We start from the raw sequence: 14,974 nt of genomic DNA, 5'->3' as shown, positions 1-14,974 counted from the left end.
GCCCTCAAACTGGGCACACAGTTTAGCCTGTGTTGCAGATAAGAACGAGAGAGGGAGCCTCGATAGCCTCTCAGCGATATTCAAACATTTTGAGTTAAAAGATGGAGATAGCATCAGAGATAACATGATGTGCAGCTGGGGGAATAGTGTGGGATTCACCTCAATGCCTGCCTGCAGCAGGTCTGCTGCCATAACTCTGCTTCCAGGAAGCTGACTCATCTCCAGTGCCACAGTGGGCCTCGGTGTGTAGGCCAAGTGACTAGAAAGTTCTGTTCAGCCTCTGAAAATCGGCTTTTAATTGGTTTCCCCTGCACCCAACCCCACCCCCTCCCCACCCCCTCCAATCCCACATCTGGGAAATGACCCGATGAGGGTGGAAATTCAGCCCCAAGCAATGCTAAAAGTTAAGCAGGGAAAAAACATCAGAATTTCTCACTCATGACAAGGCACCCACAGGGCCTGGTGTGTGCATGTGTCAGTCGTTTTGTGGGAATTCTAGAAGTTGTTCTCACGTGGAAAATATGACTCGTAAGGAAGCACAGAGCTCTGTGTTCTTTTGAAGTTATGTTTAATTTCATTGAAACCAGAGGGCAGATAAGGCCAATTCTTGTATTTTCAGTGAGTTGTCTGGACCTAGATTATAAAACCTGAAAGGATGGTGGAAGAGATTCAATAATAACTTTTGAAATAGAATCAAATGTGTATTTGAAAAGGCAAAACAAAACTGCAAAACTTTGGGGAAGGAACCAGGAGTGAGAGTGAGACTAACTAGATTTCTCTTTCAGAAAGCTAGGACAGACATAATGGGGTGAACTGCCTCCCTCTATGCTGTCTCATTCTGTGATTTCTCTGGTGTTACAGATTGCGTCCTAGACAGAGCTCATAAGGAAATATGTAATGATGTTAATTGTCCCATCCAGATTGTGTTGTACAATTATTTTTTTTCCCGGATTACAGACTGCTTCTGTGTCCCATCAAGCATTTTGTGTTGTCCTTTCTACATCAACCTCTGTGCTTTGTCACAGAGGTCAGTCACAGCCCAGCTGGATGCATGCTAAGACGAGCTGCTACTGATTGATTGTTTGAAAAGTGGCTGCTACGAGCTTGTGTTTTCATGAATTTTATCCAGGCACGTTAAAGGAGTTTACACAGCAGTGTTCGGGCCAGGAAAGAGAGCAGGCTTCCTGAGAACACTTCAGAAAATGGATAGAGTCACTGCCGTGCAGAATTTCTGGACCCATGCCAAATAAACAGGCTCCTCTCCAAACTGTTCCAAGCCTGGCATGTTGACAACCCAGCAGCACAACGGACACAGCCTAATTTAGAAGACCAGCAGATTCAGAAGGTCAAAGGCATGCTCAAGCGAAATTTAAAAGCTTTTTATTTTGTGATAGATTTAACAAGATCAACTGGTTTCCACAATGTTTAATCTGTGTTCTGCTACAGCACATAAGCCCAGTATTGACTAGTACGTCACCTTCATGTTACGTGGGCCCAAGTGCTTTCTCCTTATGAGATCAAATTTTATTAGGTCAAAGGTCAGGAAATACCTCGACTTGGTCTCCCAGCACAGTACCAAGGAGACTTAGCTTTCTCAGGAATTTCTAACTGCTTTTCAAGGATTGAAACCTCCACTTGGCCCTTTAACACGTTTATACAAGCATAAGGACTCGTATTCAGGTTGAGGAAGGCTTTATCTGACGGAGACAGAGGCTGAGTGAGTATATTCATGAATTTGATTCAGTGTGGGTGTTCGATTCAGTGGGAGCAAAGAGGTGCTTTAAGTAAGAAAAATTGCAGGAGGTATGGTGTGTCAAGTGGGTAGTGTGTTAAGGAGAAAGAAGCTCTTTTTTTTCTTGTACTATTTCTCAGTAAGTTAATTGGTTGATAACAAACTATTATTACAGACTATCTTTAAATCGCTGTAAGTTAGAAAGGCTCTTTTTTTAAAGATGTATTAATGCTTAGATTTAACAGCAAAACACCTGGAATAAGAGACTGTCAAGGCCGATATAATAAAGTAATGTATGTTCAGAAGCAGAGTGATGTTAACCCAAACAAATAAAGCCGAGGCACGGTTGTACAGCTTGGGAAAGTGGAATGTGGAGCCTCTAATATGAATAAAGTTGAGGGTCCTAGCAGTTTTCCAGACAACCACAAGTACAGGGAGTGCTGCCAGCTGCAGAAGCTTGGACTTTGGGTTTTGGAGCTCTAACGGTGGCTGGAGTCACCATGACATACCGGTGAGGCAGAGGAGTCCGCAAACAGCATGTTCGGGAAGGGATTAACGCTGCAACTTAAGATCCTGGAGGTGAAAGGGCCTGGAAGGCATCCAAGAGAAACAGGTAGTTTTGTACAGGAACTCTCCTGGGGTCTGCTCACAAATCATTGTGAAACTGATGACGCTGCTGTTTCCTCAAGGGAATGTACTCAGAACTATGCTTGGGACTAGCCAGGAGGGGAGGAAAAATGAAAGAACAGCCATAGCAATCAGGGATTCATTAGATGAGTGAATACCTGCAACTTTCTTGATGTTACCCAGGCCATGTGATAGAAGAGGATATCCGCCATGAGGATAGTTCAAAATTGATAAGGAAGGAGTGGCAGACAGACTGTTAGCACTTAAAGTTCACAAGGCACTGGGACCAGATGAGGTACATGCAAGGATATTTATGGACAAATACATAATTTCTGACCAGTCAGTTAAATGTCTTGGTGGAGATGCTTCCAGAAAGAATTATTTGGAATACAATTAGGAGGTATAAGGAAAAAAAGTGAACAAATGAAGAGCAGCCAGCATAGATTTCTAAAGGAAACACTGTGTTCATCTAACTTGCTAGAGTTTTTTTGAATCGATAACGCACAGGCTTGATGAGGGTAACACTGCAGTGGACAGGAATTTCCAGAAGACATTCGATGCAGTGCAACACAACATTTCACAGGAATGTGTGTGTCTGGGCTAACATTCAGCTAATAATTACAACTGGGCAGCATGCTTGCAATCGAGTGTCTTGTCAGTAGAGTGATCCCAGGCAAGACAGTGTCTAAGACCCTTCCACCCTCAGCTCATTGCTCTTATGCAGTGGTGATATCATAAGCATGCCTCTTAAAGTACACTGACATACTGACTGTGAGATATACATAACAGGAAGGTGCATTGGAAGCAGTGGATGGAATGGTAGGTTTCATCAACATATTGTGCTGGCTGCAAATCATGAAATATATAGCCAGCATTTTCAGCTGACTTCTTCTGCTGGCACCTGGCTGTTTCCCTGCTTAAAGATGGAAAGGTTCAGTTAATTGCCTTAATTAACACTGACAGGCGGAGCTTTAGGAGACAATTGTGACAATCCACCACCAGCTTTCCATGGCATTGGTACCATCAACATTCCCAGAATGTATGCAGCCCAGGCTGGTAACCTTACCCCTGTGTGGAGTACCTACTCCTTCGGACAAATGGAAAGTTGGTGTATCGCTGGTAGGTAACGGCATGCAGGGATAAGGGAGCACAAGGACTCTGCAACTGGTGTCCAACTTTAACAAGTAGTATATATCCCCACAAACCCAGACATAGAGGTACCCATCTCAAGGATAGGGATGGGATGTACAGGGAGGGGGATTGAACAAATGAAAGATGAGTGCTGAGAGCCCTCTGTTCCCTCATTACTCAATAAGCTCCCATCGACCCCTTAACCTCCAGTTAGGGAATTTGCAAACCCTCCTTCAAGCCGTTTTCACAGTCTCAGTGCATGAAAATTTCCTGCGACTGTAACATTGTTAAAATCCTGGCAGAAGGTAAGTTTACAGTGCAAATGTTTTCCTCACATCTGCAAGTAATAAATTGCTCTAAGTAATTGTTAAAAAGAGCTCTTACCTCCTAATTGTCTCATTTTTACTTCTCTCCATCACATTTTTCTTATTTCCTTAATTTCCCTTTCTGTATGCGATTTTATTTCAATTCATCTCTTCCTTTCTCTGCTCTTTCCCCACTTCTTTTAATTCTTCACTCTCATTGAGACACACTGTTGATTCACCAAGATCCCAGAAACCCGGCTTACTGACACCCCACTGAAACATCATGTCCAGCAGGACTGTGACTTTGCCATCGAGTATGATTTAATGATATCTTCTCCACAAGGGGAATAACTTCTCAGTGTCAACCTTGTCAATCCCCTTCAAAACACTGTATGTTTCGATGAAATCATCTTTTGATCTTTGAGGCTCCAATGGGTGTAAGTCCAATTTGCCTAACCATTTCTTATAGAATAACCCTGTCACCCTAGGAATCAATCATGCAAACCTTCTCTGGACTGTTTCCAATACAAAAATGCCCTTCCTTAAGTAAGAATACCAAAACTATATATGCTACTCCGCATGCGGTCTCACTGATGCCTTGCAAAGGTGTAGCAAAACTTCCATACTTCTATCTTCTATTCCCCTTACAATAAACACCAACATTCATGCCATCAGCTGCAAGTGCCCCATAGTCTGGAATTCTCTTCCTAAACTTTTCTGCCTCTCTATCTGTCTCTTCTCCTTTACAATACTCCTTAAAATCTACATCTTTTACCAAGTATTTAGTCCTGTCATAATATGTCCTTGTGTGGCTTGGTGTCAAATTCCTTCTAACTCCTATAAAGCATCTTGAAATGTTTAAATGCATTAAAGTTTGCTACATTGTGGAGGCAAGATTTTGTTGTAAATGTTTCTGAATGTGTGCTGTAAGGTTATGTGGTTGTGACAACAGCACAAATTGTGTACAGCATTCTGAAAGATCACAGATCACATTTTTCTGAAATAACGATTTAAACATTCATTGGCATTGGGCAATTGCTAATTCTGCATGTTAGGTGTAGAGGATTGGGTAGGAATGATCAGTTACTGAAGACAGTGACTTTGCTGCAATTTAAGAAAGTACAAAGAAACTTACCATAGGTTACATAACATAAAAGCTAAGCCAATTTTGTTGGGTTTATTGTATGGTTAAATAATATTCAGTGCAAGAAAGCTAAGAGTCTGTTTTTCTTCATTCATTGGATGTAGGAATTGCTGGCTGGACCAGCATTTATTGTCCAAGAGAAGCTGCAGTGAACAGTTTTCTTGAGCCATTGCTGTCCTTGGTCTACACAGTGCAGTTAGGAGGAGAGTTCCAGCAATAATGAAGGAACAGTGATATAGTTCCAGTCAGGATGATGAGTGGCTTGGAGGTAAACTTGCAAGTGGTGGTTTTCCCATGTATCCATCCCCACTGTCCTTTGAGATGGAAGAGGTTCTGGGTTTTGAAGGCTCTACCATGGCAGTGAGTTGTTCCAGTGCAACTTAATGGTAGATACCAATGCCACTTTTCAATGGTGAAGGAAGTTCTTGAACTGTGTTGAGTGATGTTGGAGCTGCCCCCATCCAGGCAAGTGGGGAGCATTATTGTTACACAGGTTGATGAAAATTGAATTTAACAAAAAAAAACAAATTTTCTTCTGAAAACTACACTTAAATTGATTTAACATTTTCAGAAAGGCTTAGTTCTTGGGGAGTGTCTTCCTTTTAACTAAAGAAACATTAGATTCAGTTCAGTTTTCAGTCAATGACTTGGCTGTACTCCACAGCCTGATTACTGCTAACTGCTCCTGTGGGATCAGGTCAGCAAAGATATTACAACAGCAAACTAGATTGGTGTTTAGATTAATGAGTAAATTTATGTTAACACTGTCTAGATTAGGACATTTGGGCACATTCCAGGTATCCACCAGATCTCTGCAGTTTTCACCCAATAAATATCTTTGACATTACTTTTAATTGATAATAGCTGAGCAAGAATATTTATAGTTTACCTATTATAAGACTTTTAGACCTGAGTTCTTCCCTGTTTTTTCTTGGCGTTTTTTTATATTTCTGCTTTTATTAAATTCTGGTTTTTGTATCTAAGATGGTTATTTTTGTTCAGTTCAGGTTTTTGTACCTGATACAGTGCTGAGAATGGCAACTTTGTGCACTTTTCACTGTACTCTTGGACTCGAATACATGTGACAATAAAACCTAATTGTAAAACCCTAATTCTATTCCATCACACTCCTGACTTGTGCCTTGTAAACGGAGGACAGGCTTTGGTAAGACAGGATTGAGTTACTTGCCACATAATTCCCAACATCTGACCTGCTTTTGTAGCTACAGCATTTATATGACTAGTCCATAGTTAGCCTCTCTTTGTTGATGTTGGGAATTCAGCAATGGTAATGTAATTGCATTGTATTTGTGTAACACAAGTTATTCTACTTCAGCTTTATGAATCATTCCAACAGGTGGTTAATACATGAGGTATTCCTTGTGTGTGTGGTATGGTGGTAAAGTGCCAATGCACATGTCTTGCTGCTAAAAAAGATGTGTTCAAAGTCGAGGCCTGTCCCTTTAAGGCCACTCCTCAAGTCTCTAAGTGAGAACTGTGGTATCCCTGGTGCCATCATGCACCCACGAAGGGCAAGAGGTTAAATTCCGATAAGCCCCTCATGGTAGTTCTTAAGATTTTGCATGCAACCAATGCACATCGCAATTTTCTTGCGAGATTGCACAACATTTACCTAAACAAGTGTCAGCAACACAGACCCCATTAGGCCTTGTGATGCTGCCACAGAACTGCTGATTTTCCTTTCTACTGTTGCAAGCTCGTGTGCATGTAATTCTGTCTCTGTCTGGATGCACAAAAGTAGCTAGGTGCCCAACCTGCTCTCCCTAGCTGCAACAAGCAATAACAGAGGCACTTTCTCACTCTGATCAGGATCTCAAGTTCCACTCCAGATTTGAGCACAAATCCAACAGGGTTTTAAATCTGGTGCCAAGACACCCAGTCCCAGTGCTGTGGTTGTGATAGATGCAAGTCTTTGTTCATGTGTGAATATATTACAGCTCTGTGATTGTCGTATTTACAAAGAGGCAGAAGTCTATAAATGTGTGCCTTAACCAATAGTTTTTTCGGCTTTTATTTATCTTTTCCCTTCTCTGGGCCCAGCCTATGTTTATATTTATGGTGATTTTGCGACCAGTTGAAGCAGGAAAGTGTACCGAGATAAAGCATCAAGGTCATGCCAAGGGACTGCATTTCAATGTTAATGAGCCGAAGGTGTTTTTTATATCCATAAGTCACCTCTAACTTTCATGAAACACGTGACTGATCCGAAGACAGTTCCTTACTGGAGTTTTTCCGAAGTGTGAGGAGAGAGCAGGTTACCTGGTTCACAAGCTTCTAGCCGCTGAGAGGTCAACTGGAAGGTCTGCTGCAGACTTTGTTTCTCAACTTGACCCCCTTGCTTCCACCAGAAAAGAAACAAACGCTTGAGAAGAAAACGAGATTTGTTTGGCTGGAGCGGAATCCTTCTCCACAGGAATTGGCAGCAGGGGAAAGGAAGAAAATAGTTGCTCGAACAATTTACTGGACTGACAAAGCATTGTCCTTCATTTTGGCACCTCTGTAGAAACAAAGCACCATGATTTCCTGGCTGCTGCTTTGCTCCTTGCTGTCGGTACGTATGCTGTAGGTTGATTCAAGGTACATAGAAAGGTCATTTAATGGGCTGTTTTGAGGTGAATGTATAAATAAATCGTTGTTAAGGCTGCTCCACTTTTGAACATGTTTACAGCTGAGATATAAAAACGTTTGGTCTCCCAGAGAGTTACTTAACCTGGTGTGTGAGCAGGGTTGAGACAAGAGGCCAGCCATGATAGTGAGGCAGGCTTCAAGGGCTGTATGACCTATTCCAGCTCCTATTTGTTTCGTTCTAATATTTCTGTTACTGCCCCCTTGGCTTCAGATTTAAATCCCTGTCAAGAAAAGAGCAATCATACACCACAGAGATTGTTACATCTTTGAGGTCAGCTTTCTTTGAAGCCAGTTGCAAATGCTGTTGCTATGTTGCTAACCGCAAAACCTAGCCTTGCTCCATGCTTGGTGCATAGAACATAGAACATAGAACATTACAGCACAGTACAGGCCCTTCGGCCCTCAATGTTGTGCCAACCGGTCATATCGATCTCAAGCCCATCTAACCTACACTCTTCCATGTACGTCCATATGCTTGTCCAATGACGACATAAATGTACCTAAAGTTGGCGAATCCACTACCGTTGCAGACAAAGCGTTCCATTCCCTTACTACTCTCTGAGTAAAGAAACTACCTCTGACATCTGTCCTATATCTTTCACCCCTCAATTTAAAGCTATGCCCCCTCGTGCTTGCCGTCACCATTCTAGAAAAAAGGCTCTCCCTATCCACCCTATCTAACCCTCTGATTATTTTATATGTTTCAATTAAGTCTCCTCTCAACCTTCTTCTCTCTAATGAAAACAGCGTCAAGTCCCTCAGCCTTTCCTCGTAAGACCTTCCCTCCATACCTAACATCATAATCCGGGCAATATGGTCATGCCTGTGTGGAAGCGCATTATTGCCTCAGGAGTATATCTTGAAAAGCATGTGGCTATTTGCCCAGTGAGGTGGTTGTGTCGAAGTTGCAGTGTATGTGGATACTTACTGTTGGATATAAGCTGGGCTGCTGAAGTGTATAGAAGAGCATTGGAGGAGCACCTGAGTTTAGAGATGAGTGTGGCAATGGCACGAAATCCTCAGTGTGTCAACTTAGTTCATTTGTGTCAGAGCTTTAAGCCCCGTGTCAGTGGAGGAATGCAAAAGGGTGCAAGCTGTTCTCCTGTTGCAAAGAACCTTGGTATAAACCAAGTCTGCAATACTGTGTCCAAATCTGGACTCGGCAAATTCACTTTCTCCAATTAAATATACCTGGTTGGTGTTTTTTGAATCAAGTGGTTGGTACATTTAAGCTGCTATTTATCTGCATTACAACCAAATTAGGGCACAATGTATCAGAGATAATGGGAACTGCAGATGCTGGAGATTCCAAGATAATAAAATGTGAGGCTGGATGAACACAGCAGGCCAAGCAGCATCTCAGGAGCACAAAAGCTGACGTTTCGGGCCTAGACCCTTCTCTGATGAAGGGTCTAGGCCCGAAACGTCAGCTTTTGTGCTCCTGAGATGCTGCTTGGCCTGCTGTGTTCATCCAGCCTCACATTTTATTATCAGGGCACAATGTAAATGCTTTTATTGGATCCATATTTAATGATTTACTGTTAACTTAGGAAAAGGTGCTTGAGACTTCAGAAATGCTCCCATTGCCTCACATATTCCCTATCAAAGTTTTTGATGCTGATTTGCAAATCACTGACCAGACAAGTTTCATGTTATTGTTGTCTTTCTAAATCCTTATTCTTATTGATACAGCAAGCAAGGGTTGGTTGGAAATTGGGCAGCAAGAAATCTTACCTTGTTCTCATTAGCTTCATCTTCCTTGGACTCCTTCCTTTGTTTGGGATAATACTAAGCTGCTTCATAACCCCAGATTTTGTTTGGGGTCTAAATTCAGCTTGCTTTCACCTTGCCTGCTGAAGCTTGGGACTTCTGGCTGGAAATCATAATGGACAGGATTTCCATCTATTACAATATGAATGGGAAACTGGTTAATGTCCTACCTCACAAGAGTTACTATATTTAAACATTTTTTCTGAAAATGTCTTGAAACGTCCAGAGGTTATGAAGTTCTCCCTTTTTTTTAGTGAGAGACATCCTTTTCTTTGTTCCAATTGGCACGATTATGTGAAGAGGAGCTATGGTTCACCTTTTTTTTGAGAACCCCTCTCAATCAGTCATACCATTTCTTTCTTTCTTAGTGCATGCTTATCATACTTAAGATAAACTCAGATAGTCAGATTAAAAATAAAAGTAAGTCCATTCCAAGATATTCTTGAGTGAATGAGCATGGAGTTTTATTACCTGAAAAAATAATAGAACACAACGGCAAACACTCCGGTAATGAGCTTACAAAAATGATGGAGAGAGGGTATCTATGAAAGGCAGGGAGATAAAGGCAGTTTCAGTTTACAGTTTTTTTAAGAGCCTTTGAGTTGTGAAAGAGAAACCTGAGTTCCAGCAACTTCAGTGGTGTCCTGTTTCCTAATGAGTGACAAAGCTTCTCAACTTCTATGTGAATGGTAGTTTTTCTGATGCTGGTTTGTAAGCTCATGGGAAATTTCCAGAGAGAGATAGAAGTCTTCTGTATCCTTGCTACACTCAATTCATGCGGCTGTCTCTCTTTGCTACTCAAAGCAAGCTATTGACATTTTGTTTGCTTATTACGAGTCTAGCTCCATTGCTTTTCCCAAATAGAACATTCCACAGGTCACCATTCTCTGTCAATCTGTGAAGTTAACATACAAGTAAAACCAGAGATGTGATGGTTTTTTGACGCCCTACTGCATTTAAGTGCGCTTTAATTAAAATTTTAGTTCCAAGGAAGCCAGTTTTCACATATTCCATGTGGGTTGCCTGGGCTTTTTAGGTGATCACTGTAGCCATTTAAGTCAAGTGTTCTTTCTGAAACCATTTTTAGTCAGTGAATATCTCACTTATTCAAGTCAAATGGTAGAAGCTGAATAGTGACCAACCCTTTTCACTGTACAATACAAGGACAGGAATAAAGAAAAATTGTACTAAAAGGCAGCTTGACTCAGTGACAGCATTTTGTACCAAGGAGCTGAATCCAGAAATATAAAATCGTGTTTGACAGTATGTATATTTATCTAGTGAAGATTACACCCACAGATCAATTTAAACATGCAGTACAGCATTTGACTTGATTTTCCATGCATTTAGTGACATGAACTTACCATGGTTAGAATTGTTAAACTGTCGTTTGCTTTGGGAAATCATTAATATCATCTTGTGTACCGTACTTCTACGTGAATGTATGCATTGATCCAATGCTTGATCCCAACTACTAAAATCTTGGAATTCCTGAATAGTTTAAGAAGGCCATAACCTTGACTTAGTTGCACCGAAAGAATGGCAGTGCAAATTACTTCAAGAAGTGTACGTGCTCAGACACAGAATGATTTCTCCTAGTGCTGCTCTATTTATAACATTGTTCCACTTTAGATAGGAATAAGAAACCTTTCCTCTTTGGCACAGACTGTCCTCATTGTGTTCTAGGGCAAGCGAGACAGATGCTTCCTAATTTCAAAAGTGTTCCCATCCCTTTTCAGAAATGGGAAGTTGTAATGCTTAATGAGTTTCAGGTCAGCTGATCTTTCTAATAAACATTCAGTGAGTTTGCAAGCATCGTTATGATGCATCCTTAGTCTCTGCTTCTAAGCTTAATATCACAACAGAAGAACAGAATCTCACAATACAGCAAATCCTCTGGTCTCCAGATTTACCACTGAAGGTGCACATTGTGACTTGTCGAAACATTAGGTTCAAGAGTAGTCCATTGAGACTAATCTGCCATTCAATTCAATCAGCTTTGATCATCTCTGAAACACAATGTTCCCGCACTTCCCGCATTCCTTGGTACCATTACTCTCCAGCTAGCTATTGACTCCTCTCTTCGTTATACTCAATGAGGACTCCAGTAGGCTAGAGGGCCTCTTGTGGTGCAGTGCTAGGATTCCTACCTCTGAGCTAGAGAGTCCCAGTTCAAGTCCCACCTTCATCCAGTAATTTGTTAAAAATATCCCTGAACATGTTGATTAGGAAATATCTATTTTTTGGTGCAATTAGAGGGCCTTTGTGGTGTAGTGATAGTGTGTCCCTGCCTTTAAGCCAGAAGGCCTGGATTCAAGACCATCTACCCCAGAGGCTGTGTCATAACACATTTGAACAGATTGATTATAAATGCCTGTCTTAAGGGGCTTTTGTGGCACAATGGTAGTGTCCCTACCTCTAAGCCAAGAGGCCTAAATTCAAATCCCACATACTCCAGAGATGTGTAATAACCTCTCTGATCAAGTTGATTTAGAAAATATCTATATAAAGAGACATTTACTGACACTAGATAACAAAGAGTGAAGCTGGATTCATCAGAGTAAGGGTCTAGGCCCGAAACGTCAGCTTTTGTGCTCCTGAGATGCTGCTGGGCCTGCTGTGTTCATCCAGCTCCACACTGTGTTATCTTGGATTCTCCAGCATCTGCAGTTCCCATTATCTCTATTTACTGACACTAGGTTGGGAACTAGGGTGTGATGTCATACACTTATAAATCTTCACTTGGTAAATAAATCTAAACTTCAGATCACCTCCTTCACAAGATGGATGTTAGAAGTTTAACATGAGTTGTGTGTTCACGTCCAACTCCAGTGACTTAAGTGCAAATAATTCCAAACTGGCGCTTCAAGTGCAATACTGAGTGTGTGCACAGCATTGGTTGGTTATGCCATCTATCGGTTAAGATGTGAAATCTGGGCCTTGTCTGCCCTGTGCTATGGGTTCTTTTGCTTCTTTTGTAAAATAGCAGGAGAATGCTCTAAAGTGTCCTGGGAAATAGTCATTCCCTCAGCCAACACTTGCAAACGTTACTTTGTTGATGATTGTGGGATCTTGCTGTTTGAAAATTGGCTGCTACATATCCTAAATTACAACAATGATTACACTTCAGAAATACCTTTTTGGCTGTAAAATGTTTCAGGGCACCCTGAAATCTTGAATGTCATTCCTTACTTTACTGTTGTACTCTGTGCTGCTTGCCTGTAAGACGATGGAAGTCATCAAGCTGCCTCCTCTGCACTCTGAAATATGTGGCTGGTCATCCCAGTCTCTACTCCAGTGTCAGTAAGTACCTTCCGTCCTTCCCTGAAGGCTTTGATTGTAGTTGAGGGCCACCTCTTCACCTCAGGTCACTAGACTTGATTTGAAAGCCTGGTTTGGCAGGTATTTGGAACCGAGCCCTAAGTCCACATGTGCATTTTCAAACAGAATTCCGACAAAGCTGTCAGAGGGAATTCCCTGTTTCTTCCTAGTGCATTGGTTGAGATCAATTGCAGTGTTTTAGCAGCTGTTTGGCTGAATCTACTTGCTCTGCGAGGACTGGGAACCTGTGTTAGTATAGATTGGTACCATGCCACATTTAGAGTTCCCCATTAAGCAATTAGTGGAGACTGCGTATCCACATTTAAGTGCCAATTTCTGCAAAACAATTCTATTTAGAGCTGGCTGGTGTGAGAAAACTAGATTTACTATTGACTGGTTTGAGATGTTTCTATCTTATAGCAGCTCGTGTGATGTATCTGTATTGCCAGCTGGTTCAATTCATAGAGTTTTGTGTCCTCACTATCATGGGCTTGGTGGCGAGGGAGCATTTTATCAGCTATGTGTGTGGCAAAGGGGGTTTCCTGCCACCTCCACCATGACTTAAGTCCATGACCCATGGATGACCTCCTTCCCTGCTGTTGAGGCCCTTGAGAAGATAACTAATTAATTAATATATTATTCATTAAATATGTTTGTCCTTCAGTCACCAGTTCTGGGTGCAATCGATGTGTAGGCACTTCATATGGCTGTGGGCCAAACGCAGGCAAGTGGGACTAGTTTAGTTTGGGAAACTTGGTCAATATGGATGAGTTGGATCAAAGGGTCTGTTTCCATGCTGTATGATTCTGTGACCCTATTTGTTTTTTTTTGTTCCTTTTTAGACGTCATATCCAAAACAAGAGTGGTTCCCAGCCCGATTAGTTCCTGGCAAGCGGCCAACAGGGGGTCCCACTGATTTTTACTGTTATGTTTCTACACACCTGTCCATTCCTCCCTGTTGTGTGGAACAATTTTCTCTCATTGCCTTGGCTGATTTGAAGAGGAAACTATGTGCAAAATGGTAGTGTGAATCTTCAGCTCATTCAGCGTGGCATAATACTTGAGGAAATGCGTTTACATTGCACAAAACCATTACATGTCTTGAGATTAACTGTAATAAACCAGGAAATAAATTTTGCATTAAAGGAGACCTAGGGGTTCAGTATATAGTTCTTTGAAAATTGTGTCACAGGTAGACAGGGTGGTGAAAAAGGCATTTGACACACTTGCCTTCATTGCTCAGACCATTTGAGTATAGGATTTGGGACGTCATATTGGGGTTGTACTGGACATTGGTGATACCACTTCTGGAGTACTGTGTACACTGTGTTACTCTGCTACAGAAAGAATATTATTAAATTGGAAAGAGTGCAGACAAGATTTATGAGGATGTTACTGCGGTTGGAAGGTTTGAGTTATAAGGAGAGACTGGATAAACTGGGACTTTCTTCCCTGGAATGTAGGAGATTGAGGGGTGACCTTATAGAGATTTATACAATCATGAGGGACATGAGATGAACGGCAAAGGTCTTTGCCTTAAGGTGGGGAAGTTCAATACTAGAGGGCATAATTTTAAGGTGAGAGGAGGAAGATTTAAAAGGAACCCGAGGGGCAACTTTTGCACATGGATGGTGGTGCATATATGAAATGAACTGCCAGAGAAAGTGATTGATGCAGGTACAGTCATAACATTTTAAAGACATTTGGTCAAGTATATAAATAGGAAAGGTTTAGCGGGATATGAGCCAAGTGTGGGAAAATGAGACTAGTTTAGTTTAGGAAACCTGATCAGCATGGACGAGTTGGACCGAAGGGTCTGTTTCAACACTGTATGACTCTGTGATTCTGTATGCAAATTTAATAGACTGTTCTTAGTTTCTTATATGCCCATCATTTTAAGAGACTTTTAGGTTCCCAATTTTAATTGCTCCATTATTGGCATCCGTCCCTTCAACTGCCAAGGTCATAACTCCTCCCACATCCTCTCCGCCTCTGTTTACTTCTTTTAAGATGCTTTCTTTTTGGCCAAGGTTTTGGTCATGCACCGTAATATCTCCATAAGTATCTTGTTTTGTTAACCCTGCTGTAAAGAATCTTGGGATGCTGTTCAGTGTTGAAGCTGCCATATAAATGGAAGTTAGTTACTGTTTCTCTTTCTCTTACTGATACATAGCTGTCAGTGTATAGCTCAACCACAAATGTTTATGCTGAAGAGTTAGGTTAATATAGAAGCTTTTAATTTACCAGCTAACTGTCTGGGGTGTACTCACAAATCTGACCAATGCCAGGAATTTA

At 41.5% G+C, this 14,974-nt stretch overlaps 1 protein-coding gene across 8 annotated transcripts in view; it reads left to right on the top strand.

The window, feature by feature from the left end:
* LOC125451012 (paralemmin-2-like) overlaps positions 1 to 14,974 on the top strand; it is a 438,977-nt gene that overhangs the window by 321,551 nt on the left and 102,452 nt on the right. The window contains exon 1 of one of the 8 annotated variants that reach the window (XM_048527630.2): positions 1,473 to 1,717. The exons of 6 other annotated variants lie outside the window; for them this stretch is intronic. Coding sequence is in view for 1 of the 2 variants with exons in the window: in XM_048527627.2 (XP_048383584.2) it covers positions 7,476 to 7,511 (36 nt within the window). In the remaining variant the exon portion in view is untranslated. Of the gene's footprint in view, positions 1 to 1,472; positions 1,718 to 7,168; positions 7,512 to 14,974 lie in introns of those variants that run through there. One more of the 8 variants, XM_048527627.2, reaches the window with a different exon arrangement.

This window comes from Stegostoma tigrinum, chromosome 3, assembly GCF_030684315.1.
Source record: "Stegostoma tigrinum isolate sSteTig4 chromosome 3, sSteTig4.hap1, whole genome shotgun sequence".
Taxonomy (NCBI): domain Eukaryota; kingdom Metazoa; phylum Chordata; class Chondrichthyes; order Orectolobiformes; family Stegostomatidae; genus Stegostoma; species Stegostoma tigrinum.
The sequence above is the reverse complement of the archived record's forward strand: the minus strand, read 5'-3'. Positions and strand labels throughout refer to the sequence as shown.